General features: G+C 38.5%; 2 protein-coding genes across 5 annotated transcripts in view; one reads left to right on the forward strand and one right to left on the reverse strand.

Annotated features, from left to right (window-relative positions):
- Positions 1–12,056, reverse strand: part of TTC13 (tetratricopeptide repeat domain 13) — a 43,938-nt gene extending 31,882 nt beyond the window's left edge. For 2 of the 4 annotated variants that reach the window (XM_072409265.1, XM_072409264.1), the window contains exon 1: positions 11,811–12,055. In XM_072409265.1, the coding sequence (XP_072265366.1) occupies positions 11,811–12,030 (220 nt within the window). In that variant the 5' untranslated portion in view covers positions 12,031–12,055. Of the gene's footprint in view, positions 1–11,810 lie in introns of all 4 variants that reach the window. The other 2 variants (XM_072409263.1, XM_072409266.1) reach the window with 2 other exon arrangements.
- A 149-nt stretch (positions 12,057–12,205) lies between these two features.
- Positions 12,206–25,368, forward strand: ARV1 (ARV1 homolog, fatty acid homeostasis modulator). The gene is made up of 6 exons (XM_072409267.1): positions 12,206–12,268; positions 14,598–14,750; positions 21,489–21,608; positions 22,195–22,348; positions 23,096–23,320; positions 24,089–25,368. The coding sequence occupies exons 2-6, from the start codon at positions 14,637–14,639 to the stop codon at positions 24,181–24,183; spliced, it is 708 nt and encodes a 235-aa protein (XP_072265368.1). The 5' UTR covers positions 12,206–12,268; positions 14,598–14,636; the 3' UTR covers positions 24,184–25,368.
- The last annotated feature ends 281 nt before the right edge of the window (positions 25,369–25,649 follow it).

The raw sequence follows: 25,649 nt of genomic DNA on the forward strand, positions 1-25,649 counted from the left end.
TATTAAGAAATTAAAAAGAAAGCATGGGAAGAAGAAAGCTAGTGTCAGCATGTCAGTTTAGTGGAGGTTTAATCCCAATATTGCTTGGTCAGTTTGAGTGTCTCCCACAACCACAAAATCATATTCTAAGTGTATCTTTTACAGACAACAAAATTATTCTTATTTACTTGAAATTTAGAATGGGAGTTAAACATTCCAGAAACTACCACAAGGAACAGATGACACAATTTGATAATTTCATTAAACATGGATTTAGGATGCAATGAATCACTTAAATCTGGTTTTCTGTTCTACATACAATCAAATTAGCAAAAATAGATTGTTTTGCGTATCAATTAGGAAACAACACTTTTCTTTGTAATTATATGTAATGGAAAAAATGTAATTCTCAACTACAATCCATCTTACGCAGATGCACAGGCTCATCTCCTGTAGTAAAATACTCTAAATGCAATTGATTTTTTTGTCCTTATAACGTCTCACAATATTTAATAGAAGCTACCACAAGCAATATGCAATCCACCCTTATTCCTAGCTGAGGCCAGCCAGTATCATCTTTCCTCTGTAGCCTTAAGCTGCGTACACACGGCAAATTTTTCTCGCCCGATAATCGGTATCGGCCAATTATCGGGCGAAAATCTGCCGTGTGTACAGTCGGTCGTCGTCCATCGTCCGACGACCGTCCTGGCGGATCCATGGACGATGGACGACGACCGATCCTAATGAAAGGGAAGGGGAGAGCGCGCAGCAGGGTGCCGCTCCGTCGCTCTCCCCCTCCCCTCTCCATAGAGCATGAACGGTGCTGTATGTACAGCACCGTTCATGCATCGTGCAGTCTTTTCTCGTTGGAAAGGATCGTGAAAGATCCTTTCCAACGAGAAAAATTGCAGGTGTGTACGCAGCTTTACTGTAGCTGACCTGCCAATTTATTTACTGGATTTCCATCATTTTCATAATAAAGGCTTCAACATCATATGTGGGCACTAGGTCCCAGGTTCAAATCCCAGCCAGGACATAATCTGCATGGAGTTTGCAGGTTCCTCCAGGTACTCCGGTTTTCTCCAACAATCCAAAAAATCAAGCAGTTAGGTTTATTGGCTTCCCCCAAAATTGACCTTAGACTGTATTAAAGACATATGACTGAGGTAGGGTCATTAGATTGTGAGCTCCTTTGAGGGACGGCTAGTGACACGACTATGGACTTTGTACAGCGCTGCATAATCTGTTGTCGCTATATAAATACTGTGGTGTAATAATAGTAACAATAATAAGAAGAATATTATTAAGGCAGTGTTTTTTTTTTTTTCAGGAAGACATGTACAGCCCCCATTCCAGCCAAGATCTGATTATTTGCAAAGAGAAAAAGAAGAGCTAATGATGACATGATGGGGCTAAAATAGGATTTTTTTTCTTAAAATGATAAGCTTTCATTTAAAAAGTTTATTAGCATGTCATGAAATGCAAAAGAAAAAACCTGGAAAGGAAAAGGATAATACACCGGTACTTCCATTTCATTGCACACTTCCATACAATTAAACTAAGCTTAAAAGGAACTAAGCTGAAAAGTGCCTAAAACAAAAAAAAAAACACACCTTAAAAAAGGGTGCTGCACTAAAAAAAGCCTAAACAAATAGAATTTTTACTTTACTAAAAAGAGTTGTCTTTTGAGTTTAGGTATACTTTAAACACTATTAGTTTTTAAGTTCACATATTCATATATTTTATAGGACTAGAAATTCATTTTGTAAACATTTTTTGTGAACTAATTTGAAAATGTCACATATAAGTATGTAACATGCACAATTTCCAGCCAGCAAGCAATGCTATACACTGTTTTTTGCCATGTTTAAGCCAATCCCAAAGCAGACCTATACAAAGAATATGAGAACTGCCATTGATGCCCTGGTTCTAAAATATACAACTTTCCTGGTTGATGTTCTGATTCTTTGCCTTGAATACCTTCTAAAACACTGACCCAGGAATAATATGCAGCTCTGTTTTTTAGCCAATTGCCACACAACTTGCTGCAGTTATTATGCCAATGACACTTTATCTCCACTTTAACTGCTTTGGTATGGCCACAAATGATTATTTAAAGCTCAAAATAAACAAAAAGCTGAACAAAATGGCTCTCAGACACAAGAAGTCCTTGTTTTCTTACTTTAAAAAATCGAATACACTTTGTACATTGTGGTACGATTTTTGTAACAATTTCAGTAAAATAAACTTACAAAACTTTTTTTGCGTTCTGTAGCTCCAGAAAAGGTTGTAGAAAATCACCTAATTAACCACGACAGGATGCCAGTTATTTTAACACTCAACATTTAGACCTTAACAGGAAACATTTGTATATTATGCATGTAAACAGTCTCTTAATAACCAGAAGAAATCTGCAGCACTTTTATTTGCACCACTGTACATGTATGTTAATCTGATAAATAATGTTTAGTGTTAAGAATACATTAAGGTTGCATTGATTTGATGTAATTAACAAAAACAGCATGGTGGACAGATAGTCCCCTTCTGTAACTTAAAGTGTACCTAAACTCAGAATTTTTACTTTACATAAAAGGGTAGACAACCTTTATATTTAAGGATAACGTTTTGTTTGTTAGGTTTTTTTTAAAGTGCTACACCCTTTATTTTAACAAAAAAAAAAAAAAGGTGGAGCACTGCCCCCCCTAATTCTCGTTCACCTAGGCAATCCAGAATGAATGGGAGTGCAGAGCCTCCTGCGATACCTACATCACGCATCCTGGGAGGCTCTTGGCTGCTTTCATCAATAGGAAAAAAAATTGCCGATCAGCAATTTTTTTCCCAATCTAGGTTACATGATCTCGTGCCTGCACAGTGTAAGATCGTGGAAGAAGAACCCGGAAGAAAAGAGGAGAAGATGGCAGCACCCGGCGCTCCCTGTACGCCGGGCCAAAGACAGATGCCGGGACGATGCGTGACCCGATGGAAGAAACCTCCTGATAGACAGACTGATCTGCGGGATTGAAGGTAAGGTGATTTTATTGTGTTGGGTTTACTTTCGCTTAAACAGTTCGCTTCAAGATCGTTTTCATAAAATCCTCAGTTCGTCCCTAAATTTTAGGTTTCAGATTATTTTATTTATGCCATGAATGTCACTAGACAGTGTAATGTGGTGATAACGTATATGAAAAGGGAAACTATGATTGGTTTAGACCAATTTAATTTTTATACATTTTTAACATTAACTTTTTTTCTGTTTTTTTATTTTTTTGCTTTTTTAAATGTTTATATACAATGTTGTTTCATAAATAAAAATCTAATATGAAATGGGCTTATAATATGATTTACAGGAAGCACAGCAAATTGTGGTTATTGTATGACTCTTTTCCTTTTTAATTAATCTGAGATTTATCTGCAAACGTAGGCTGGGGGGGACAAGAGGAGGATGAGTTATTAAGTTTCCTGTATACATTTGACCTTGGACTATTGTGTTCTGTATTGAACACTAAAGGCTGATAACACTGCAGAACATGAACCGTCAACAATTATATTTTTACAAATGCAATTCTAGTCAAAGCAACAGTATTGGCAGCAGGAATAGCTATATACATTTTCTGTATCTCTGTACAGTAGGATCTATTAGACATTTTCATTAATCTGAAATACCTCCACTATCAAAGAGGAAGCCAGGATTTCCCTATTGCTGCCACTGGTGCTTGATAAAACACAATACTGCTCATTATATTCTCTGCTGCTTTCTCCAATTTTTTGTTCAGAAATATCAGTAAAGGGCAGTATAGCACACATTACCTATCTGACGACACCCATGCTCCATCAAAAGCCAGCCAATGTCACAGATCTGCCCTGGGTACAGAAAATTTCATTCACTACTGCTGTTTCCCATTTCATGAAAACAAGTTCCATAGAAGCAGCTTAATCAGGATGAGTAAAGCTAAGTACACACTTCCAATTATCGTTGGTAAACGAACGATCCTGCACGATATCTGCGAACGATCGTATAGCACCGATCCTGTACATACAGATAACGACACGATCGTTCAAAGACGCATGCTCAGAACATGCACGATCACTGAACGACCGTACACACGATAGATGGTCAACGATCGTCGTCCAATCCGATCCGCCGGTCTGGTCGTTTATTTCCAACGACTATCCTCGTTCGTTGGCTACTTTTTTTACAAACGATTTTTGGCCAATCGGTCGTTCGTTCGTCGTTCATTTCCAACGATAAAAATTGGACGTGTGTACGCAGCTTAAGAGCCTGCACCCTTCTGTTGTCTGTGCAATGTGACGTGGATAACAAGTACGGCGTATAGAAGTCAGGAATAGGGAAGGGGGGTCTGTATAAAAAGATAGAATGCTGCATAATGTAGTTTAGATTTAAACCCCACTTTAATTATATTTAGAATTATTTATTGAATACCTTTTGCATCTTCTGAGAGTTGTGGTAAGTTAACATTCTGCTTACTTACACTGTTGTATTTTCCTATTTGGCAAATAATGAGCTGAGGATTAGCTGAAACTGCTGAAAGATACATATACAGCCACACATATAAATACAAGTGGTATGCATATCAATGCCCCATATTAGCATCAGTAAAAGTTATTCACATATATATTATTTGCCAGCATAATCCAAAACACTCATGTATTCATCTACAAACATTGGTTACAGACATCAATTGTGGCTTTGGCATCCCTGAGTTAGATATGGATACAGAACACGTGCCAATGCTGGGATGAGAATTCGGATGCAGGGTCCTAATACGACCTCTCCCTTAATTGGTTGAGAAAAGGAAAACAGCCAATCAGCACTAGTGGTGAATGTGGCAACTTGAAGTTAAAGCAGAACTAAAGTATAAACAAAAAAAAAAACCACACACTTACCTTTAATCACTAAGATCCGTCGATCCATTAAGAGATTTTTTCGATCGTGTCCCACGTTGTCCCAGTATCCCTCTTAGGCCCAGCGCGGGAAAGCACCAGGTGCTGCTATCTTCTTCGGTCTTCTTTGCATGTCACCCGACCTCGCACTGCACTTTTTTTTTTTTAAAAAAAAGGTTGTTCCATTAAAAAAAAAACCTACCTTTTAACTTTATATAAAAAGGTTGTCTACCCTTTTATGTAAAGTAAAGATTTAGGGTTTAGGTACGCTTTAAGTAAAGTTAAGCACAAATCACATACATATAATATAACAACTTTAACATTAAATACTCATCTCATTATTTAATATAAAAATTAAACCTATTCAGGGAATGGTTTAAGGGCATTATGTACGCCTGTTCTCATTTCCCAGTGTGAGGTGGCAGAGATCTGGGATTCCACTTAATATTGGGGGTTTCAGATTCCAAAATCCTGCCAAACAGGCTCATAAAAACCTCTATTGTTTTCAATAGAAGCTTTGATATTAAGGTGTTAAAACACCTGAAAACGTGTAAAAATGGCTATAAATGCCTCCCATTTTCCCACTTTTATTGATGTTTTAAGCATTTTTAAAAGCACATGAAATCAATAGAGGTATTTTCTGGTCTTTTCTTTGCATTTTTTATTTTGAAACTACAGCAAGGAGTGTTTTCTTAAACGCTCAAAAATGTGCCTGGAGTGGACTAGCCCATTGGAATGCATGGGAATTTAAAATATGGGCTTTTAAATGATCAGGTTAAACTCTGGGGAAACCGCCCGAGTAGAGTAAGACTAAAGCTACATACACACTTCCAATTATTATCGTTGGAAAACGAACGACGAACGTTCATGCACGATATATACGAACGATCGTATAGCACCGATCCTGCACATAGAGTTAACGACACGATCGTTCGTAGATATTGTACACACAATAGATACGATCGTTTGAGCGATAGAGGAACTATGTGCACGACAGGAAAGTGAACGGACGTTCGTTCATCACGCATGCTCTGAACATGGACGATCAACGAACGACCGTACACACGAACGATGTTCAACGATCGTCGTCCAATCCGATCCGTCGGTCCGGTCGTTCGTTTCCAGCGACTTTCCTCGTTCGTCGGCGTCGTTGGTTACTTTTTAACGAACGATTTTTTGCCCAATCGATCGTTCGATTGGAACGATAAAAATTGGAAGTGTGTACGCACCTTAAGTTCCACTCTCCAAACTTCCAGCGCAGTAGGTTTCCACTGTTTTCTTTAATGTATAGAGAGCACAATAAATGCTTCTAATTGCCAAGCAAACAAACCAGGAGTCCTGGTCCTGATGGATGAACTGACAGTGTTTAGGTGTACAGCTCTCCCCCTGAATAGGATATGACCTAACCATGCATATTGGCTGATACCACCACTATTGTACTATGAGATAGGAAAAATTGTCCTTTACACAGATGGTATTACTTGGGACAAAGGCATGTGCGATAATTTTATGGGCAATAAGGAGTTATTCAAAAATGTACTTTATGCAGACTCTAATTGCGCTTTAATTTGTGAGCTGGTGTTAAATGGACAATAACTTTCTCTTGCAATGTAAACAGAGCCACACAAATGGTATAATAGTATAGAAAAAACTGCAAGGTATAACATTTGTAACAAAAACCAGAGACAGCATATATTATCAGCAGAGATATTTACAACAGATTACAGCAGAAATACACAATACTCGGTGACCTTGCCTGCTCTATAGCAGGTTACTTCTATAAATGGAAATTTAGTCACAGCTCTTTGCAAAGGAGCCAAATTTCACAGCAGCCGACAATCTTTCAATGCAAACAGAAAACCTTAAACACAAATCTGTTGAATGAAAAGAAATATTTATGAAGCCTTGATTATAAATGAAAAGCCTGGTAAAGCTGTCTCCCACCAAATTCTCAACAGTTAGTCAGGTTAAACCCTTTTACCAGCAGCACCGGCTGCCTGCAAACTGAACCATAGGATGCGCTGGTGCCAATTTGTTTTTGTGGACAGTTTTCTCTGCATAAACGTTGAGGGAAAATCTGCCCAGAAAAGGTCCTGTCCTCCATGTTTTAGACTGAAGGTAGTCTTTATTATTAGTTAAATCAATGCTGAGCTCCAGTAAAAGAAATTAATACACAGCATTACATGCTAGCCAACACATAACTAGGTTCTGCTGATTGTTGATCTATGCAGCCCTGCCAAAGAACATAGCTAAGTAAGGGAGGTCTATGTAGACCAGTGAAAATATTTTGGTGGTCCACAGAAAAATTTGGACATTATTTGCAATGTTTATGTTTTAATAATAATAAAACAAAAATAATATTCTGATAAATTCTTAAATTCTGAATGACAATTTTGACCCTAATATTGCACTAAATTCACGAACTGTACTGGAGACAGAGAAACAAGGGAGGCGCAGCGTGACGACAGTGTAGTCTTAGTTTGTATGAGGCGTTGCAGAGCCGTACGCTTTAGTTTTGTTTCCACCATTACAACAGTCACCCCGCTCCCTGAATACTGATTCTCATCTGATCGTAGGTAAGTAAAACCTTACCTGTATTTTCTTTAACTGTTATATTTATTGGCATCAAATAGTTTGACTTTGATAACTATCCTTTCTTGTTCGGTCTTGGATTGGAATGAAATAAACCCATAATGAGGGAGAAAAAGCAAACAAATATTTTGCATTTCCTTAGCATTACCAAAGATAATGCAACTAATGCTAATAGTAACAATATTAATACTTCACTTACCCGTGAGCTGATCAATGAATCAGAGCCTGCACAGTCCTCGTCAAGCACCATTCATTAGGAAGATCAATATTTTACAAATGTATTTATCTTTTTTTTTTTTAATTCATAACGGTCAATGGGATTTAAAGTTATGAATTTAGTGGTCCATGAGCTCGAAAGGTTGGCAACTGCTGATGTAGACTACTCAGCACTTTTATACAGTTTGGCTTGGTCTATGACAAACCCATGTCTATTACTAGACAAAGAAAGAACAGAAATAAACTGAAAATGTCATATGTGTAGCCTGTCACTGTGCAATATATCCTTATTGCAGACAAATACATGCCTTACAAGGTTAATGAAGGATCATAGAGCTGAAATATACTGGAGGATGGGCACTAGTCCTACCAGTTGTCATTCTGTGCTCTATGTTACATATAACAGGCTACTATGCTCTCTATACCACACTGTGTGATACAAACCCCACACCTTACTCTGTATGTTGCACGCAACAGACTGCTTTGCTTTCCAAACCATGCTGTAAATTATATATTCTGCACAGCTTTTGCATGTTAAACACTGAAGACTGCTCCGCTCTCCACACTATTAATGGTTACACTATTGTCATATTATTTAAAAATACTTTATCTGTCAAAAGAATCCTTAGGACCATATTTTTTCCCCCAAATATCTGCAGTGAATTATTTTGCTGCTAATATGTGTAAATAATGCATTTGTAACATACGTCCCCTGAGGCCAGATAGCCAGATAGCATGTCCAAAAAAAGAAAAAATCTGTTGTGGTTTGTTGCGTCAGAAAGAATGTTGTCTGTCTGCAATTTGTCCATAATGGACCTGTGCTCATTTTTTGGCTTTCATGCAATGCCATGCCAGTGGACAAAACAATGTGAATGGTACCTGAACCAAAAGGTATGTATGGGCCCAAAAATAAATAATTAAGCAAAAAATCACAAGAAAATAGAAGCAGTGTCAGCCGCCAGGTGACATTGTGTCTTTTCCCCAGAGCTAGTTAAACAGGTTCTTACTAATAAATTAAAAAAAGGCTACTTGTAGTCTATAACTATTTCTCCAACCTAACTGTATTCTGCCTAAGCTCATGTCCAGCTATGTTATATTTGGTTTATATTACCAAAAAAACTAATACATTAGCCCCTAAAATAATTTTAATCTCCCTACAATATACCGTATGTAAAACATTTCAGGCCTAATGCTACACTTTCTTTATTTCACAGAAAGCCTGAGGCTGCAAGTCACTAAGACAGAACTTCTTGCATTCCAACCAAAAAGATAAATTGTGCAACTTAGAAGAAATTGCCATAACCCTCTACCTCAAATAGAACAATTTGTTTGTGTTTACATGATCCAGAGATATAAATCCACACCCAGATAAAGTATCTTCATTCACTGAGGTCAAAATACTCAAAGACAGCATGTAACCCAATCGCATGCCCTTGGAATGCAAACTTTATGCCAGAAAAGAGAATAACCAGGGGTTATCCTTAGCAAAAAATCACAAGTAAAAAAATGATGAGTAGATCGGCTTCTATAGACAATCTCACTTTATTCTTCCACTTACTCTTCCCTATTCATTGCATTAAAGGACCACTACGCATATCTGAAAAGGTGACAGGCCAAGACTATACGTAGAAAAGGGAAAGTCAACATTTGCAATTGATTTCACTTGTCTACATCTCAGGATCCCCTCATCCATTTTACAGATGTTTTCATTGGCAGTTACCTATGTTTAGATGTTCCTCTATGCCATGCTCATTTTGATATATCCAGGTTTTTGATGGTTTTAAAAAACTACAAGGGAGTAGAAAATCTCACTATGGTGTGCTGTGAGTCCATATAATGGAGAAAATTGCATCAATAGTTACATTACAGCTAAATCTTATAATAGGTATAGCTGCACCTACACAACTTATGCAACTTAACCTATTTCCAGACCCCGGTGCTGTCATATTGGTGGGGTGGGGGACATTCTTAATACTCACAGTTCACATTCCTAATACTCATAATCACAAATACTTCCAAAAAGTCAGTTTTTGTAAGGGAACTTTAGGGAAGTGGATCTACTCTTTAATTATAGAAGTATGGCGACACACATTCAGAATCCTGCGATTAAGCTGAATCTTTAGTTTCATTCTTTTAGTGCACTTTTGGTTTACATTATGAGTAACAGTGATTTAAAACTAAATGTACACCCAGGGCCAGTATTAATTGGGGGGGGGGGGGGGGTAAGCAATCTGGGCAAATACTCAGTGCCCCTGTTGACAGAATAAAAGGGTGTGGGGGGGAGCTGGAATGCTGTGCCCCACTTATAATTTTCCGGGAACACATTTTGTCTAAAATGATTACTGTGCAAAGTAAAGGATAAAGACAAAAAAGCCAGAATAAATTCTGTTTTCATGTTCCCTCTAACATGATTGGATATTTCAAGCGAACACAGATTTACCTTGTAATAAGCACATATTTCATAACATTGAAGTACAAGAAAAGCCTGGTTGTGTAAAAGCATCTAGTAGATAAATCTGTAAACAATGTAATGCCTAATTTGTTACTGCAGGCCCATTTGTGATCAAAAAACATGTTCTCTACTTTCCTTTTCAGTGGTCTGATGAATTTACATTTCACCTTTCACCCAGCCACAGCAGTTCCACACTTTTAGGTTTGTAGAAGCTGCTTACCTTCCAACCTACGGGGGGTACCAGAGCGTGTGATGGGGTACCAGGCTAGGGAATAAAAGCGACAGCTTTTCAAGACATGGGCTCTCCATGATGTACCGCAATATTATTATTATTATTATTATTATTTAGGAGGGGTATTCCACACAACCAGGGTCACCTTTACTCAAACAACACCCTATAACAAAAAGGTTTTACATTTACTTCTCTGGAAGCCCATGTGTTGAAAGGCCACTTCACATCCTGGCAGCATTAGATATTTAACACTGAGGGTGGCCCTAATACCCGTTACACCCCCATATGCAGTGGCGTCTCTCATCACCTAATAAGCCATGCACTGCGTTATAATCCAGATGGGTAGAGCCACAGCGTGGACATACCTAGAAGTGTCAAAATCTGTTGCAGCAAATTTGAGCAAATCCACCCAACCCAGAACTAGAAGATCCTCCATGACAGAAAGAAGGGCTTCTTTTTTTCAGGCCTTTATATCTCCAATACACAAATAGATGTGTACATGTTATCTCAACCCCCCACAAGAATGCATTCTTGTCATGAGCTGTAATGTAATCTTGTTGGTTTTTCACCCATGCCACCCAGAAGCGTTGAATGGAATATTTTTTGGGGCTAAAATGTTTACAAATGTTTTATTTTTATTTTAAAGCCAATTGTATTGGGGTGGCAAAATGTGGACCTTGTATTTTCCATACATTGAAGTCTAATAGATGATTTTGTTATGTAGCAGGATTACAGTCCCTTAGTGCCAGCCATAATGATGCTTTCTGGTGTGTTATATTAAACGCAATAACCCAAGCTGCAAACCCCTGCAAGTACTACCCCTACTTTCATCATTTGAGGGGGCAAGATCTTGCCCTTGGGGGTTAGGTAAAACTTGCAGGGGGTATCTGGTCAGTGCATGCACTATAGTGCCCTGGCAGACATCGGTGTGGATCATTTAGGCTTTGTTTACATTGTAAAGTGTAAAGAACAGACATTTATCTTGTGTATTTAGAGATTTCCAAACACTAAGAAGCCGCTGATTGTTCTGTAAAATAACAGCAATCAGTCTACCACACAGAACAATCACTTTGGCATTGTTAGGAGTATGGTAAGCACCCACTTGGTGACACAGGGTGCGAGCAGCACCCACCATGATTTCACAGAGCCTGAGCAGCACCCATCACGGTGTCACAGGCGAGCAGCACCCATCACGGTGTCACAGGGCACGAGCAGCACCCATCACGGTGTCACAGGGCACGATCAGCACCCATCACGGTGTCACAGAGCCTGAGCAGCACCCAGTACATTGTAATAGAAGCAGAAGTACTATAGAAGACAGCAGATCACACACAGGGGTGAATGCAGGTTACTCTCATTCATTAGTCAGGATTAGAGAAGCAGAGGTCAGAGCACAGGTTGCACACATGTCACAGGGGTCCCTGCAGTGTGACTCACCACATTCCTCCAGGTCCCAGGCGGAGTCAGACTCCGGGTCCCTACGACCGCAGCCCCCAGTGATTCCTGTGCCTGCATGTCTGCCTAGATCCGGGTTCAGCAGAGGGGAAGACTGGTACAGGCTGCCCTCTCCTCCTCCCCCACTCCCTGTCACCCCTCGCCCGGGTCCCTCGGCCACTACCAGCAGCACAACACATAAGGCACCCAAGCCAGGTGCCATCGTCTTCCCCCTCACCGTACAGTAGTATGTACACACACCGCCCTAAGCCACGCCTACTGCTCTACGGCCGCAATGACCTCCTGGGACATGTAGTTTTCAGCCCATCTGCGTCCAGTCAGTACGGCGCCTGTGATACTACAACTCCCGTGAGGCTCCGTGTTTCATTCACAAAGCAGGAAGTGGAGAGAAGGTGCTTGCTGTCAGATGAAGAGAGGCTGCAGCTCTTGGGGCAGTTAAGGTGGGTGTGTCGTAGCTGAGCCACACGGTATCGTCCTGTCTATTATTTTTATACATAAATGTATTCCCATAAAAGCTTTCTTCCTATTATTTCATATCTATATATATTTATGTCATGTATTGTAAATTTCCAACAACCAGGTGCCTTGTAGGTCGAAGGATAGGAAATATATGTTTCTCTATGACGTATTTAGAAGTAAAATGTCATTTCTTTTTAGTTTTTGATAAGTAATGAAGGTTTAGAATTCTTTTTGCTGTTTGTAAGTTCACAATGTTGTGGTGCCACAACGTGGGCTTTGTGTTGATTGCTACTCATTCCTAATGGTTCCCCAAAGCACCCCGCCAATGGACGTGCATTGCATCACAACACGTTATCATGCATGGTGGTCACTGCATTACAAAACATAAAAACAAGCGCCGTCTATTGATTTGTTACATTACACCCATTACCACCCTGTACCATTGTCCGCGCTTTCAATCAATAGGCCGAAAATTACTATTGGGATGAAATGGTAAACCCATTGATCTCTGTGTGGTCTATTATATAGCAGTGAATATGTCATTCGCCAAAACATTCCCTGAAGAAGAAACTTTCAGCTCTGTCTTTCATTGACTGAGATTAATTCTCCACCAAGAAACGTTTTTGTGAATGTCAGATTCACTACTTTATAAATAGACCCTTATGACTGAAACATGTGTCTTTGTTTCATAAAAGTTCCAAGGCTGATCAGTTACCAGTAAGTCTGTATTTGGGGATTGAGATTTTATAATATACAGTTAGGTTCATAAATATTTGGACAGAGACAAGTTTTTTTCTAATTTTGGTTCTGAGAAAGAAACATAGCACAGGTGAATTCAGCAACACCAAAAGGCCTGGACTTCCATGGAAGACAATTATGGTGGATGATCACAGAATCATTTTCATGGTAAAGAGAAACCCCTTCACAACAGCCAACCAAGTGAACAACACTCTCCAGGAAGTAGGCGTATCGATATCCAAGTCTACCATAAAGAGAAGACTGCATGCAAGTAAATACAGAGGATGCACTGCAAGGTGCAAGCCACTCATAAGCCTCAAGAATAGAAAGCCTAGATTGGACTTTGCTCAAAAACATCTAAAAAAGCCAGCACATTTCTGGAAGAACATTCTTTGGACAGATGAAACCAAGATCAACCTTTACCAGAATGATGGCAAGAAAAAAGTATGGAGAAGGCGAGGAGGAAACCCAGCATCTGGTGATGTCCATGAGTTCAATACTACAGGCTGTCATTACCAGCAAAGGGTTTTCAACCAAGTATTAGAAATGAACATTTTATTTTCAGCTTTTTAATTTTCCAATTACTTTTGAGCCCCTGAAATAAAGTGATTATGTAAAAAAGGCTTTAGTTCCTCACATTTTTATGCAATCTTTTTCAACCCACTGAATTAAAGCTGAAAGTCTGCAGTTCAAATGCATCTGAGTTGTTTCATTTAAAATTAATTGTGGTAATGTTCAGAACCAAAATTAGAAAAAAGTTGTCTGTGTCCAAATATTTATGGACCTAACTGTAGATGTGTTCAGGAAAGGAATTTGATGTCAAATGAGGAGGGATTATTTTTCATTTAAAAAAAAGTAAGAAATACAAAGAAGTAAACTGCTGGGCCAGACCTTTCTATTTAGGCTGTGTATACACGCTCAATTATTGTCATTGGAAAGGATCTTTCATGATTGTTTCCAATGACCAAAGACTGTGCCATGCGTGAACGGGCGCTGTACATACATACAGCACCATTCTGCTATATGGAGAGGAGAGAAAGACAGAGCGGCACCCCACTGTGCTCTCTCCCCTTCGCTGCCATTCACCAGGACGGATACACGAACGAAAAGCACTGTAAACACACCAGATTCTTGTCCAATATCAGCCCTGAGGCGTTTATCAGACGAGAATCATCTGACGCGTGTACGTAGCTTTAGGCTGTGGCTGTTTTCCAAAACTAACTATAAGACTTTAAGTTGGAAACCTGTCTTTTTTCTTACCATTAATATTTTTACCATTATTTCCTATTGTTTTATTGACATTTATTTTGTTTGGTAAGTTTTCATTGTTTTGACATGTGTTACAGGTTGATGGACATCCATGTAAGAGTTTAATGTACCAGTTACACCAGTGGGGAAACCCTTGAAATATTAGTTTCACTGCCTCACCATTTACTGAACCTACATATGAAATATTTCTTGCACATCATCTGCTTTATTGACTATTCGGCTGTTGCATGTAAATTTGGACAATTTGTTTTATTATATTATTAAAACATAATAAATAATTTATCACTGGTCATTTGTTGACAGGCATCCTGTCCTTCAATTATCTTGTGCAACAAAGCAGTTATGTCTGGAAGGGATGAAAGCAAGGAGCAAAGATATCGCTGCATTGAATGCAATGAGGAGTCCAATGAACTGTACAGAGATTACAATCATGGAGTACTGAAGATCACCATCTGTGTAAGTTTGAAACTTAAAAATGTATCAAAAGGAACTTTGTAAATATAGCACAGCACTGCACAGCAGTAATGAATCTGTAGTTTGCTGTGATAATTACAGGAATATATATACTACCACAAATAAAATACCAATATTGTGAATTTAAATCCTTGCAGAAATTCAGTTAAAATTTCTGAAGTGATCATCGAATGAATGTTCCATCAACTCAAATTGCAGTTTGCATGAGGTACAGCTGCTACTCCTTTCCAGTGAACAACACCTCCTATGGTCCCTTCAGACTTTGTAGCCTTACACCATTAGGATGCATACTTTATTCACAGTAGAAAGTGCAGGTTTCAGCTTCACAATTGGCCTCAGTCGGTACCTGAACATTATTTCAGTGTCAGTGCTCATCACATCCTGGTCATGTGAGATTGTGATGATGCCACATTAGAAGACCTGCCCATTGCATTTCATCATTTAGTTAACTTCCTCAAGAGGGATGTATACGTAGTGATATAAAGAGAACATCCTCTGCTTATAGCGTCATGGTTGTATGTCTGCAGAACATTAATGGACTAGTTCCTCTGAATGGTAGTGGTATCACTACTGTACTGCTAAGGGTTCTTCTTTCTGTATTAGGAGCTGCACCAGAGATCCTGCACTGCTAGGATTTTAGCTCTTCAACTTTATTCATTTAGTATTACTGCTGCTTTTTTTTATGTTCCTTACCATAGTCAATAGATCACCAGTCATGAGGAGGGCAGCACTGACTTACGGAAAATAGGCTCTGCCTCCTACAAAGATGGCAGATTCACACAAAAACGCAGTGTAGAACAAGGTATAGTAAGTGAACAATGGACATAAAATCAGCTGCAGGGAGCCTACAGAGCATACTGGTGACTACCCTTGTTTTATCGACTTCCATAGTTCATATCCTTTTGAAGTTTAAATATTAAGTTAGGTTCAATGTTTGGGAAAATCTTTACTCAAAGAAATATATTAATATTATTATTATTAATATTAATAATAAACAGGATTTATATAGCGCCAACGTATTATATTGCGCTGTACATTAAATAGGGGGTTGCAAATGACAGACAAATACAGATAGTGACACAGAAGGAGGAGAGGAAGAGCTTACAATCTAGGAGTTGGGAGAAGTCTCACACAATAGGAGGGGAGATATGTAGTGGTGGGAATTAGTGAGGGTTTTACGAGACAGAAGTAGACAGGTAGGCAAATTGAAAAGATGGTTTTTAAGGGCTCTTTTAAATGAGCAGAAAGTAGGAGCAAGCCGAATAGAACGAAGAAGACCATTCCAAAGAGTCGGGGCAGCTCTAGGAAAGTCTTGGAGCCATGCACGTGACAAGGTTATGAGAGAAGAAGAATTTGGAAGGTCATTGGAGGAGCGAAGAGAGTGGCTGGGGGAGTATTTTTCTATCAGGTCAGAAAAGTAAGAAGTACAAGAACTGTGGAGGGATTTGAAGGCAAAGCACAGGAACTTAAATTTGGGTAGGTCAGGGGTCAGCAACCTTTACTATCAAAAGAGCCATTTTGCCTCCTCTTCCACTAAAGAAAAATAGACTGGAGTCGCAAAACATAACACAGTTTAAAAACTTTAAAAATTTTTAATATTTTTTTAATTTTACCTGTTACAACAAGTGTGCATGTGTAGGCTTACTTTGAAATAAATTAAACACTGTCCGGCTTCTAACGTATCATCCTGTTACATTAGAAGCTGGAGGCTTCTAACGTAACAGGGTAGATTTTTTTGATGGGCAGAGTTCTTTATGATCTGACGATGCCTTAGCGATGAAATTTTAAGGGGTGTTAGCCACAGGTGTCCCACATTTGCAGCTTTAATTTTGTTCACCTGTACCCCCCAATCTTGAGTAATTGGGGTTCAGGTGCTAGAAGCCTCCAGCAATGTGTAACAGGGTAGATTATTTTGATGGGCAGAGTTCTTTATTTTCTGACGATGCCTTAGCGATTCAATTGTAGGTGGTGTTAGCCATAAGTGTCCCCCACTTGCACCTCGATTTTGGTCACCTGTACCGCCTCCCCCCCGTTCCAGAGAAACTGAGGTTCAGATGCTAGATGCTTCCAGCAATGTGTAACAGGGTAGATTTTTTTGATAGGCAGAGTTTTTATGAATTTTTAGGAGGTGTTAGCCACAGGTGTCCCCCACTTGCACCTCAAATTTTTTTCACCTGTACCCCCGTTTCCAGATAAATTGGGGTTTAGGTGCTAGAAGCCTCCAACAATGTGTAACAGGGTAGGGGTTTTTTGATGGGTGGAGTTTTTAGGAGGTGTTAGCCACAGGTGTCCCCCACTTGCACCTCAAATTTTATTCACCTGTACCCCCTTCCTGTTCCAGAGAAATTGGGGTTCAGGTGCCTCCAGCAATGTGTAACGGTAGATTTTTTTGATGGGCAGAGTTCTTTATGTTCTGATGATAGCCTAACAATTAAATTTTAGGGGGTGTTAGTCACAGGTGTCCCCCACTTGCACCTACATTTTTGGTTTTGTACATCTCCCCATTCCAGAGGAATTGGGGTTCAAAGGAGGGGGATGTCATTGTACACACCCATTTGTACACGCCCCGTGGTAGATTTATTTCACTGGTAGATTTTTTTCATTAGAACACCGGATAGGGAATCCCCCTCCTCCGCAGTGTCTTGGGAGGAAGGGGATCCCCCATCAGAGATCTCCCCGCGGCAGCCGAAGGGAGCCACAACAAGGAGGCTGAAGAGCCGCATGCGGCAGACCCCTGGGGTAGGTCATTTAAATGAAAATTAGATCAACATGATTTCTGACTGACTTTGTAGCAATTACAGCATGGTGAAGTAATAGTCAGAGGGGTGGTTTGCAATTCTGGGTCACCACAACTGTGTGGGGTGTGCAGAGGACAGAGCTATACACACTGTATATGTTCAGAGGTTAAAGGTTGGAGTTTAGAAGTTAGGTAGCTATGAAAGGGGGTGGACAGAGGTCAGAGCCATGAAGGGGTGCAGGAGTCAGCTGTAAAAAGAGGAGTGTGTAGATGTCAAAACTGTGAGGGAGGGTGTACAAGGGTCATAGCCCTTGTCTGAAGAGGGGTGGAGGGAGAGCTGTGCAGATTTCAGAACTGATTAGAAGGGTGTGTGCAGGGGTCAGAGCTGTGAAGGAAGGGGTCAGAACTCTAATGAGAGGGGTGTGCAAGGAGTCTGTGTTTAGGGGTGTTTGCAGAGATCAGAGCTGTGTAGGATGATGTGTTTAGACATTAGGGCTTGGAAGGGTGATGTGTGCAGAGGTCAGTGATGAGAAGAAAGGTGCACAGACGTTGGAGATAAAAGCTGGGGCAATGGCGCAGGGAGTGTGGAGGTAAGCTGTAAACATTGAGTGCAGACAGAGGTGATCTTCAGACTAAAAATGCATATTTCTGACCATGGTCCTTATCCCAACAGTTGCTTGTTGCTAGGTAATCCCAACCTATTTACTAAAAAATCATTAATCAAAGAAAATGTTTACCAGAAGAACAAAAGACATGGTGTTCCCTTTTTCAGTAAGATAGAGGCAACATCAACCTATAGGATGATAAAAACTGGTAAATCAATATCAGTTCCATTGGAGAAAGAAAAGGAAATGTAAAATTTTATTACATCACAAGTTACAGGTGGGGAATCGTCTGTCAAGTAGCAGAATGTGAAGAGCAAGGAAAAAACAGACATAGACAGGGGGATTAAAGGCAAGTATGAGAAATGGAAAATGCAGGAAGACAAGCTACATAGAAAACAGTGACCTCCAATTATTAGGTGCAAGATCATTTCTTTCATTTGGTATGACATTTATTTGGCATTTTGACATCATAATTCAGTTTAATTTTGATTTGACAGAATGAAGTGCAAATGTGGGTGTTATCCAAAATTTAGCTATGGTAATAAGAACTGTTAAGGATATATAATTAAGTAGACTTGAGAGGTATTTGGCAGTGGGTGATTGAATTTTTTTAAACAATGCACTTTCAAGTGCCTTAGGAAAATTAGGATGAGTAATAGAGAAGATGGGATTATAAATTCTAGTCCCAAATTCAATAAAAACCTTAAAAATAAGGGTGGGGGGGACATTAGGGTAAAGTTTAGCAATTTTCTCTAGCACCTCTTTATAGTATGCACGTTTTGTAATGTAGTGTGTTAATGTGCCACGTCACAGTACCTGAGGTAACTGTAACACAATTGTTAAGAACTTGGTAATAAATGCAAAAATTCTCTCTGGCACCATGTACTAACACAACATAGTTTTATAGTTCAGATTCCATAAAAAATCATAAGCCACATCTTACCAGTCTTTCATTTCCCAGGCCAAGCTCAAATCAGCGTCTTAGAACTGCATATTGGGGCATTTATCTGATGCAGATAGGGATTGATACAGGATAACTATTTGACCTCTAGTTGTTTCATTTAATTTGTAAGTACTCCCAATGTGGGTACTTTTATTTGTCCACCGCCAAAATGGGTTTATGTAAAGGATTGCAAAGTAATGTTTTGTTGTCTGTCCCAGATTGAGAGAAAGTAGAATAGGTTCGGGTTGGGGTGTCCCCATCTGGGATTTATTCACATTAACGTCTTGATATAGATAGGAAAACAGAGAAGCACTTATGTGGTCTACTGAGGTCTAGATTGGCAAAATAGGTCAGTTTTTTGCAATATCATATTGCAATATTTGCATATTTGCCTTGGTAACACTTATGAAGGCATAGTTATCTTGTGAAACCATGGCATAACCCTCATGGAAAATTTTGAAAAGATTAAGCAGTTGTGTTTTAGGACTCCTGTATATTTTTTGTAAAAGTTTAGGAAAACCATCAGGGCCTGGGGCATCACTTGGTTTGAGACACTTAACGTCCCTGAGAGTTTTATCAAGTTAATGTGGAACAGTATCAGAAAATAAAGTGTATGACCGGGGCTGGAACGTCAGTGGGGGTTTAGAAAAGAGTGAACTGTAAAATTTATAGAAGGCTTCTAGAATCAACTTTGGATTTTGAAAGAGCTTCTCGTCAACTAAGTTAGTTTTAGGAATCGATTGAACTTTGAACTTGGAATCAAGCTTATTGGCCAATAGGGTCCTAAATTTATTTCCTTATTCAAAACATTTGTGTTGTGCCCATGTGAGAGATTTTTGTCTCTGGTTGTAAGCCAAATGTTCAATGCTATGTGGAGAACCTTTATGCCCATAAGAATTAAGCTCCAAAACACATTTGATCATTGTTACTCTAGATAGGCATGACTATTTGTCTCATGCAACAACTAAAATCTAGCCCTCCACCATCCCAACATTGTTCATGAATCCGCCCAGGCTGATTAATGAACAACCAAGGGGGAATGACCACTGTAATTTCCTATAGAGAAGAGCAGAGTGGTTTGCCGCTCGCTTGTCCTTTCCCCTTCCCTCTTCCCAGAACAGCACATGTTCATTTTACTGTCACTGGAAACAATCATTAAAGATTGTTTCCAGAGAAAGAAATCTGACGACTCTACAGGGTTTTACAAATGCCCACCTCCATTGGCATTAGTTTAGCTATTAGGGAATTAAATCATGTTATCTGCCCAGGTGAATAATACATTAGAAAAGTCAGCAATGATTCATCCAAGGTGCCTGAGGTTAACAAATATCTGCCCTCTAAGCAATTATGTTGACTTGAATAAAAAACTTTTTGAAAGGCAAAGATCCAAACCTGTTTCTGCATTCCTCTTTCCTGCATTAGTGTAAAAATATCAGATCATTTTTATGTAAGAATAAGGAATCAGAGTTTGTGTAGAAATGGGTCTTCTGAGTGATACCATTGGCCATGTATGAGCAGTAGAGATTAAAGCCTTGAACTTTAGTTGTAAGTAATGTTAGGACTCGACCATCTCTCAGAGGTAAAGCAGGACCTGGGGGACTCCAGAACTCAAAATCGAAGGGATGGACAAATAAACTGGACCCCGATAGAACACTTCTCATAGACCAATAGTATGCATTATCAGTGGGACATAGCACATCAGCCACTAGATCACTTCCAAGTAGGAGTGTCAGTACAGTCTGGTTGGTGGCTTAGTACGCCTAGAACAGGGGTGTAAAACTCTGGTCTGGCGTGTCCTTTTTTTTGGCCTCCGAAAGAATCCTAATGTGAATTGTAGCTGGCCTGCCGCTACTGCAAACCAAAGTAATGGTGGGCCAGCTGCAATTCATATTAAGCTGCTGTTCTATAGACGCGAGTATTTTTTCTTAATGATTGAACAAGGGCCCGTATAGGGCAGTGCAGCCTCAGCAACTCTTGATCCTAGCCCTGTTGAGTTTTGAATGTTAGTCAGATTTCATTTTGTTGACATCCAAGCATGTGTATGGTTTCTTTAATACAGTGAGAGAAATATACAGATTAAGGTATTTTAGGGCAAATGCTACATTTGAGTTTACCTCATAATGATTTCATTGTTATTCAGTCTAGTTTATTTCATCTGGATCAAATGAAAATTGCAGCATCTGTAGAAACCTCCCAAATGTATCAAATATCCCAGCTACCTAATTACAAACAGGTCATTGGCTGTATTTTTTAGTCTTAGGTGACTTCTGACTGTTTAGCAATGAGGTACAATCACTGATTGAGAAAAGATTGTGGTCAGGTAATGAAATCATGTCTAGTCTGACCACCTTTATGGTAAACTAGGAGAAATGTGGGGTCTTTTTGTAATTCATTAAATGGCATATTGACATGCATTTTCTCTTCTTTTTTTTCAGAAATCCTGCCAAAAACCAGTGGACAAGTACATAGAATATGATCCAGTCATTATTTTGATCAATGCCATGCTTTGCAAAGTACAAGCATACCGACACATTTTGTTTAACACAAAAATCAATGTAAGTCTCTTGACATGTCACATACAAATGGCATTCAGTTGAGATAAGGGATAACATTGTTTGCCTACATGTACTACAGTTCAGACACTTTAGTTACTATACAAACATGTGATATCACTGGGTGTAATAAATAGGTTTACAAGTGCAATTACTACCCAAAAGTCTGTACAGTGTTTGTTTGTTTTCACTGTAGCAGGGTACCTGCATTAATGATCATTTCCAGCAACAAGAACTGAGTGTCTGTACTGAGCTTTATTTTCTTCCAATGTAACAAAGTATATTCCAATGTATTTCAATGTACAAAAAGTTTTGTTTATCTAGCACCCTTTTTTTTCTTGGGTGTTCAAATTCTGCCAATTTTAAATTTCCTATGGATAACTTCAGAGAAACGTGACTTTTATGCAGTATAGACTGGTTAATATTTTTGACTTTTTTGACTGGTGCTTGTTGTACATTTTAAATTGCTTTTGTTAAAAAAAAAAGCAGCACTCATGAAAAATGCTCAAATCACACATATATATATATATTTTTCAAGTAACACATTCCCACTTAAAGGGTTAATCAATGTTTTAATTTGTTTTACCAGATTCATGGGAAACTCTGTATATTTTGTCTGCTCTGTGAAGCCTACACTAGATGGCGCCAGCTCCCTGGATCCAGCAGTTACACAAATCCTGAAGATTTGATTAGATACGCAAAGGAATGGGATTTCTACAGGCTGTTTGGAATAGCTGCCTTGGGTAACTAAATATTGTCAAATCATACCATTATGAGATAATGTATGTATTCTGAAATCAGAAACACCTGATTGAATAAAGGTTTCTTTAATAATGATGCACCCTTCTTCCACATCCTTCGTATATATGAGTATGATGTAGCCTCCTGGAATATCCACATCATGCATCCCAACAGGCTTCAGGTAATTCAAAAAGCAGCTACAAATCAGATACAAGTCTAGTGGCACATCAATAAAGGGTCCTCTATTTATTTTAAGAAGGGACAGGTTTCTCCCAAACCATGGGAAAGACCATGCAGCAGAGAAGTATTGGTTTAGAACAGGGCTGAGTATGTAAATGTGCTTATTATGCAAAAAATAAAGGGGAATTTAAACATATTTTTCAGTGGTTTCTTTAAGACTTGATAAACAATAAAGAAAAAAATATGTAATCTGTACACTGAAAAGCCTAGAAGCCAAAACCCAAACTTTCATATTGCGCCTATTGTAAGCTTTTCTGGGCAGGGTCCCCTCCTCTTCCTGTGTCACTGTCTGTATCTGTCTGTCATTTGCAACCCCTATTTATTGTACAGGGCTGCATAATATGTTGGCGCTATATAAATATACTGTTTATTATTAATATTAAAAAAAAATGTGTAATTAAAAATGAAAAGGCAACACATTAACGGCATACAAGATTTTATGCATTTGTGTTTGTTCAATGCATTCATACAGAAGGTAAAATGTGTTTCTTCACTTATTTAATCCACAGAACAGACAGCCTACCTCATGGGAATCTTCATTGTTCTTTTCCTGGCAAACCTTAAGCCTTTGAAGATGGGGTCTGAGTTTGCTCTTCTCTTTAAAGCACTGTTGTTATCCAGTTATGGGAAGCTCCTGCTGATTCCTGCTGTCATTTGGGAACACGACTACACTCCGCTATGTCTAAAGCTTATCACTCTCTTTGTGCTGACCTCAAACACCCAAGCCATTCGAGGTAATGCATTTCATTTTTGTTTTTAAACTCTTAGAGGCATATTTATACTAGAGAATGTGACTTTAACCAAACATTTGCTGGCGGTAAATAAATGTCATTTTAAACACGCATTAGGAAAATTACTTGTAGTGAATGTTTATTAAATGGTTTATTCACTGCTTTATAAATATGTCTCTTTAGTACTTGAAGACTTTATACTAAAAAAAAAAAAAAAAAACAATGTTTAAGTTCGGGTTGTAAACTGACAACATATATATTTTTATATCTTCATGCTAGACTATCATATTGTGATTTAAAACAAACTAGAATCTTTTATGAATCCCCTATAAATACCCCAGACCAAATGGTATTCTTGTGGTATTTTTTAGCACCTGCTCAGTGGAGGACAACAACCCAACATTATTATCATAAAAGGGGCATGTAATATGGAAGGTAAAGTCATTGCTGGTGATCTTTTGCAAATGTTAGTTCTTAGTTTCTAACCGGTAAAATTGCATCCAGCCAGTGAAGTCAGAAATTCTTATCTTTATACTTGTTGAGAGAAATTATTAAAGCCCAATTGAAGAATTGGGGTCCTGCATTTCTCCTCCCCCCACTCTGTTTATTTTTTGGTAGTGATGATCATTCCCATGAATCTTCTCTTCCTGCCACTGGGTGCTCATTGTGTGTGGGAAACAAACTCAACTTGCTAGATGTTGGTGCTATATTTGGAATTTTAGTGCTATATAAATTATGGTTATCGACATCTTTTTGTTTGTTTTTTCTCAGTTACCTTGAATGTGAGTCGGACTCTATCCCTATTTGCTATCACTTGTGGACTGCTTTTCGAAAAAGCTCTCTGCTACATTCAGTGGACTTATTAACACGTTTTTGAATATCCTGCAAGATCACAGCAAGGTCACCTGTTTAAGCCTGGTCTGAAATACCGAACAAATAACCTGGTCTTGGACAACATTATTTATTTATTGTTAGTTTGGAAAATGGAATTGTAGTATTTGTCTTTTATATTTTTCTGTAAATTTATAGACATTTTTTAAACGTTGGTGTAATCACATTAATGTACATTTTTCACTGAATATGACCATTAATTACAGGTATGTTTGTAAAAATGAACACCAAGGCCAAACAGTAAAGATGTATTTCTTTCTACAAAAAAATCACTGGTATTGTTACTGCAGTTTTCTATTGAATGTCTTTTATGGGGTTTTCATTTTTTTATGTGTTCAGCAATCTATGATAAATCTTTATATAATATACATAAAGTACACATGTTCACACTCACCATTGCTTTGCACCATGATAAGAATTTAACACTGGAAGTGTTGAAGGATCTAGCAAAGACAAAACACACAATGTTTTTGTCTAAACCATGATGTAACTGTAGTAAAAATGTGTTTAATGTTGATCTGAATAATTAGGGTTTACTTGTTTTAGGGAAAAGTTAGAAATGTTATTGAGCCTAACTGGTAACCTAAAAATATTTCATTTTTCTGTAAACTTTTTTTGTAAAGGTTTTCCAGTGTGTGACTGTACCAAGACTCCCCTGTTCTGTAGTAGTATAGTTGTGTATCAGTAGTGTGAGATCGCCTAGCGCAGTGCTGCCTCTGACTGAGAAATAGTTTTGTTGTTCCTACTGAAGATGAATCTGTACTTGGAGATCTGCAGTGCAGGGATCTCTTTGCTTTTCCTTCATCCATTCTCTAGATCTGTGGAGATTCCTCCACCTCCACCTTTTTGTGGAGATTCCTCCACCTTTTCTTCTGCCTCCTAAATACTCCTACAATTCATATTAGATTACCATTCATCAGGGGCATTTCTAACATGAGAAAGCAAAACTTAGCTCCTTCTTCCGATATGGGTACACATAAACAAAGTAAGACACATCATTTTAGTGTAGTTATAGGCAAAACAAATATAGGAATAAAATTAATATATTAAATTTGTTATCTACAGAAAAACTAATTGTTAAAATTAACAAATGTATTTTTCTTTGCCATATAACAGCTTTTTGTATTGTATAAAAAATAAACAATTTTTGTAAGACAGTACTTCTTAGGGAAAAATGCATTTGCTCTCTTCAAATAATGTGTATTATTCTGACATGATATAACAACAATGCTAATTATTAGGGTCATTATTAGGGTCATAGCTAAAAGCCAGAAGTTGTTCTGGTCTGTCTATCCATTTGGGGTAATAAAATGCTGGCATTTAGGACCTGTGACATTACCTAAAGGTTTTGAAATGTTCAAAAGTCGGTTACTGCCATTGAAACAAGTGGACCTTTAAGATTCCCACAAGGGATAGTCTGATTCCCTGTTTTATAAATATG

Source organism: Pyxicephalus adspersus, chromosome 4 (assembly GCF_032062135.1).
Source record: "Pyxicephalus adspersus chromosome 4, UCB_Pads_2.0, whole genome shotgun sequence".
NCBI lineage: Eukaryota > Metazoa > Chordata > Amphibia > Anura > Pyxicephalidae > Pyxicephalus > Pyxicephalus adspersus.

Bases quoted from the DNA above. Each gene is read 5' to 3' on its own strand.
- ARV1 (XM_072409267.1), top strand. From the start codon at position 14,637: ATGTCTGGAAGGGATGAAAGCAAGGAGCAAAGATATCGCTGCATTGAA. The intron at 21,609-22,194 runs GTAAGTCTCTTG...TTGTTTTACCAG, and splicing joins TGTTTAACACAAAAATCAAT to ATTCATGGGAAACTCTGTAT. The intron at 23,321-24,088 runs GTAATGCATTTC...GTTTTTTCTCAG, and splicing joins AAACACCCAAGCCATTCGAG to TTACCTTGAATGTGAGTCGG.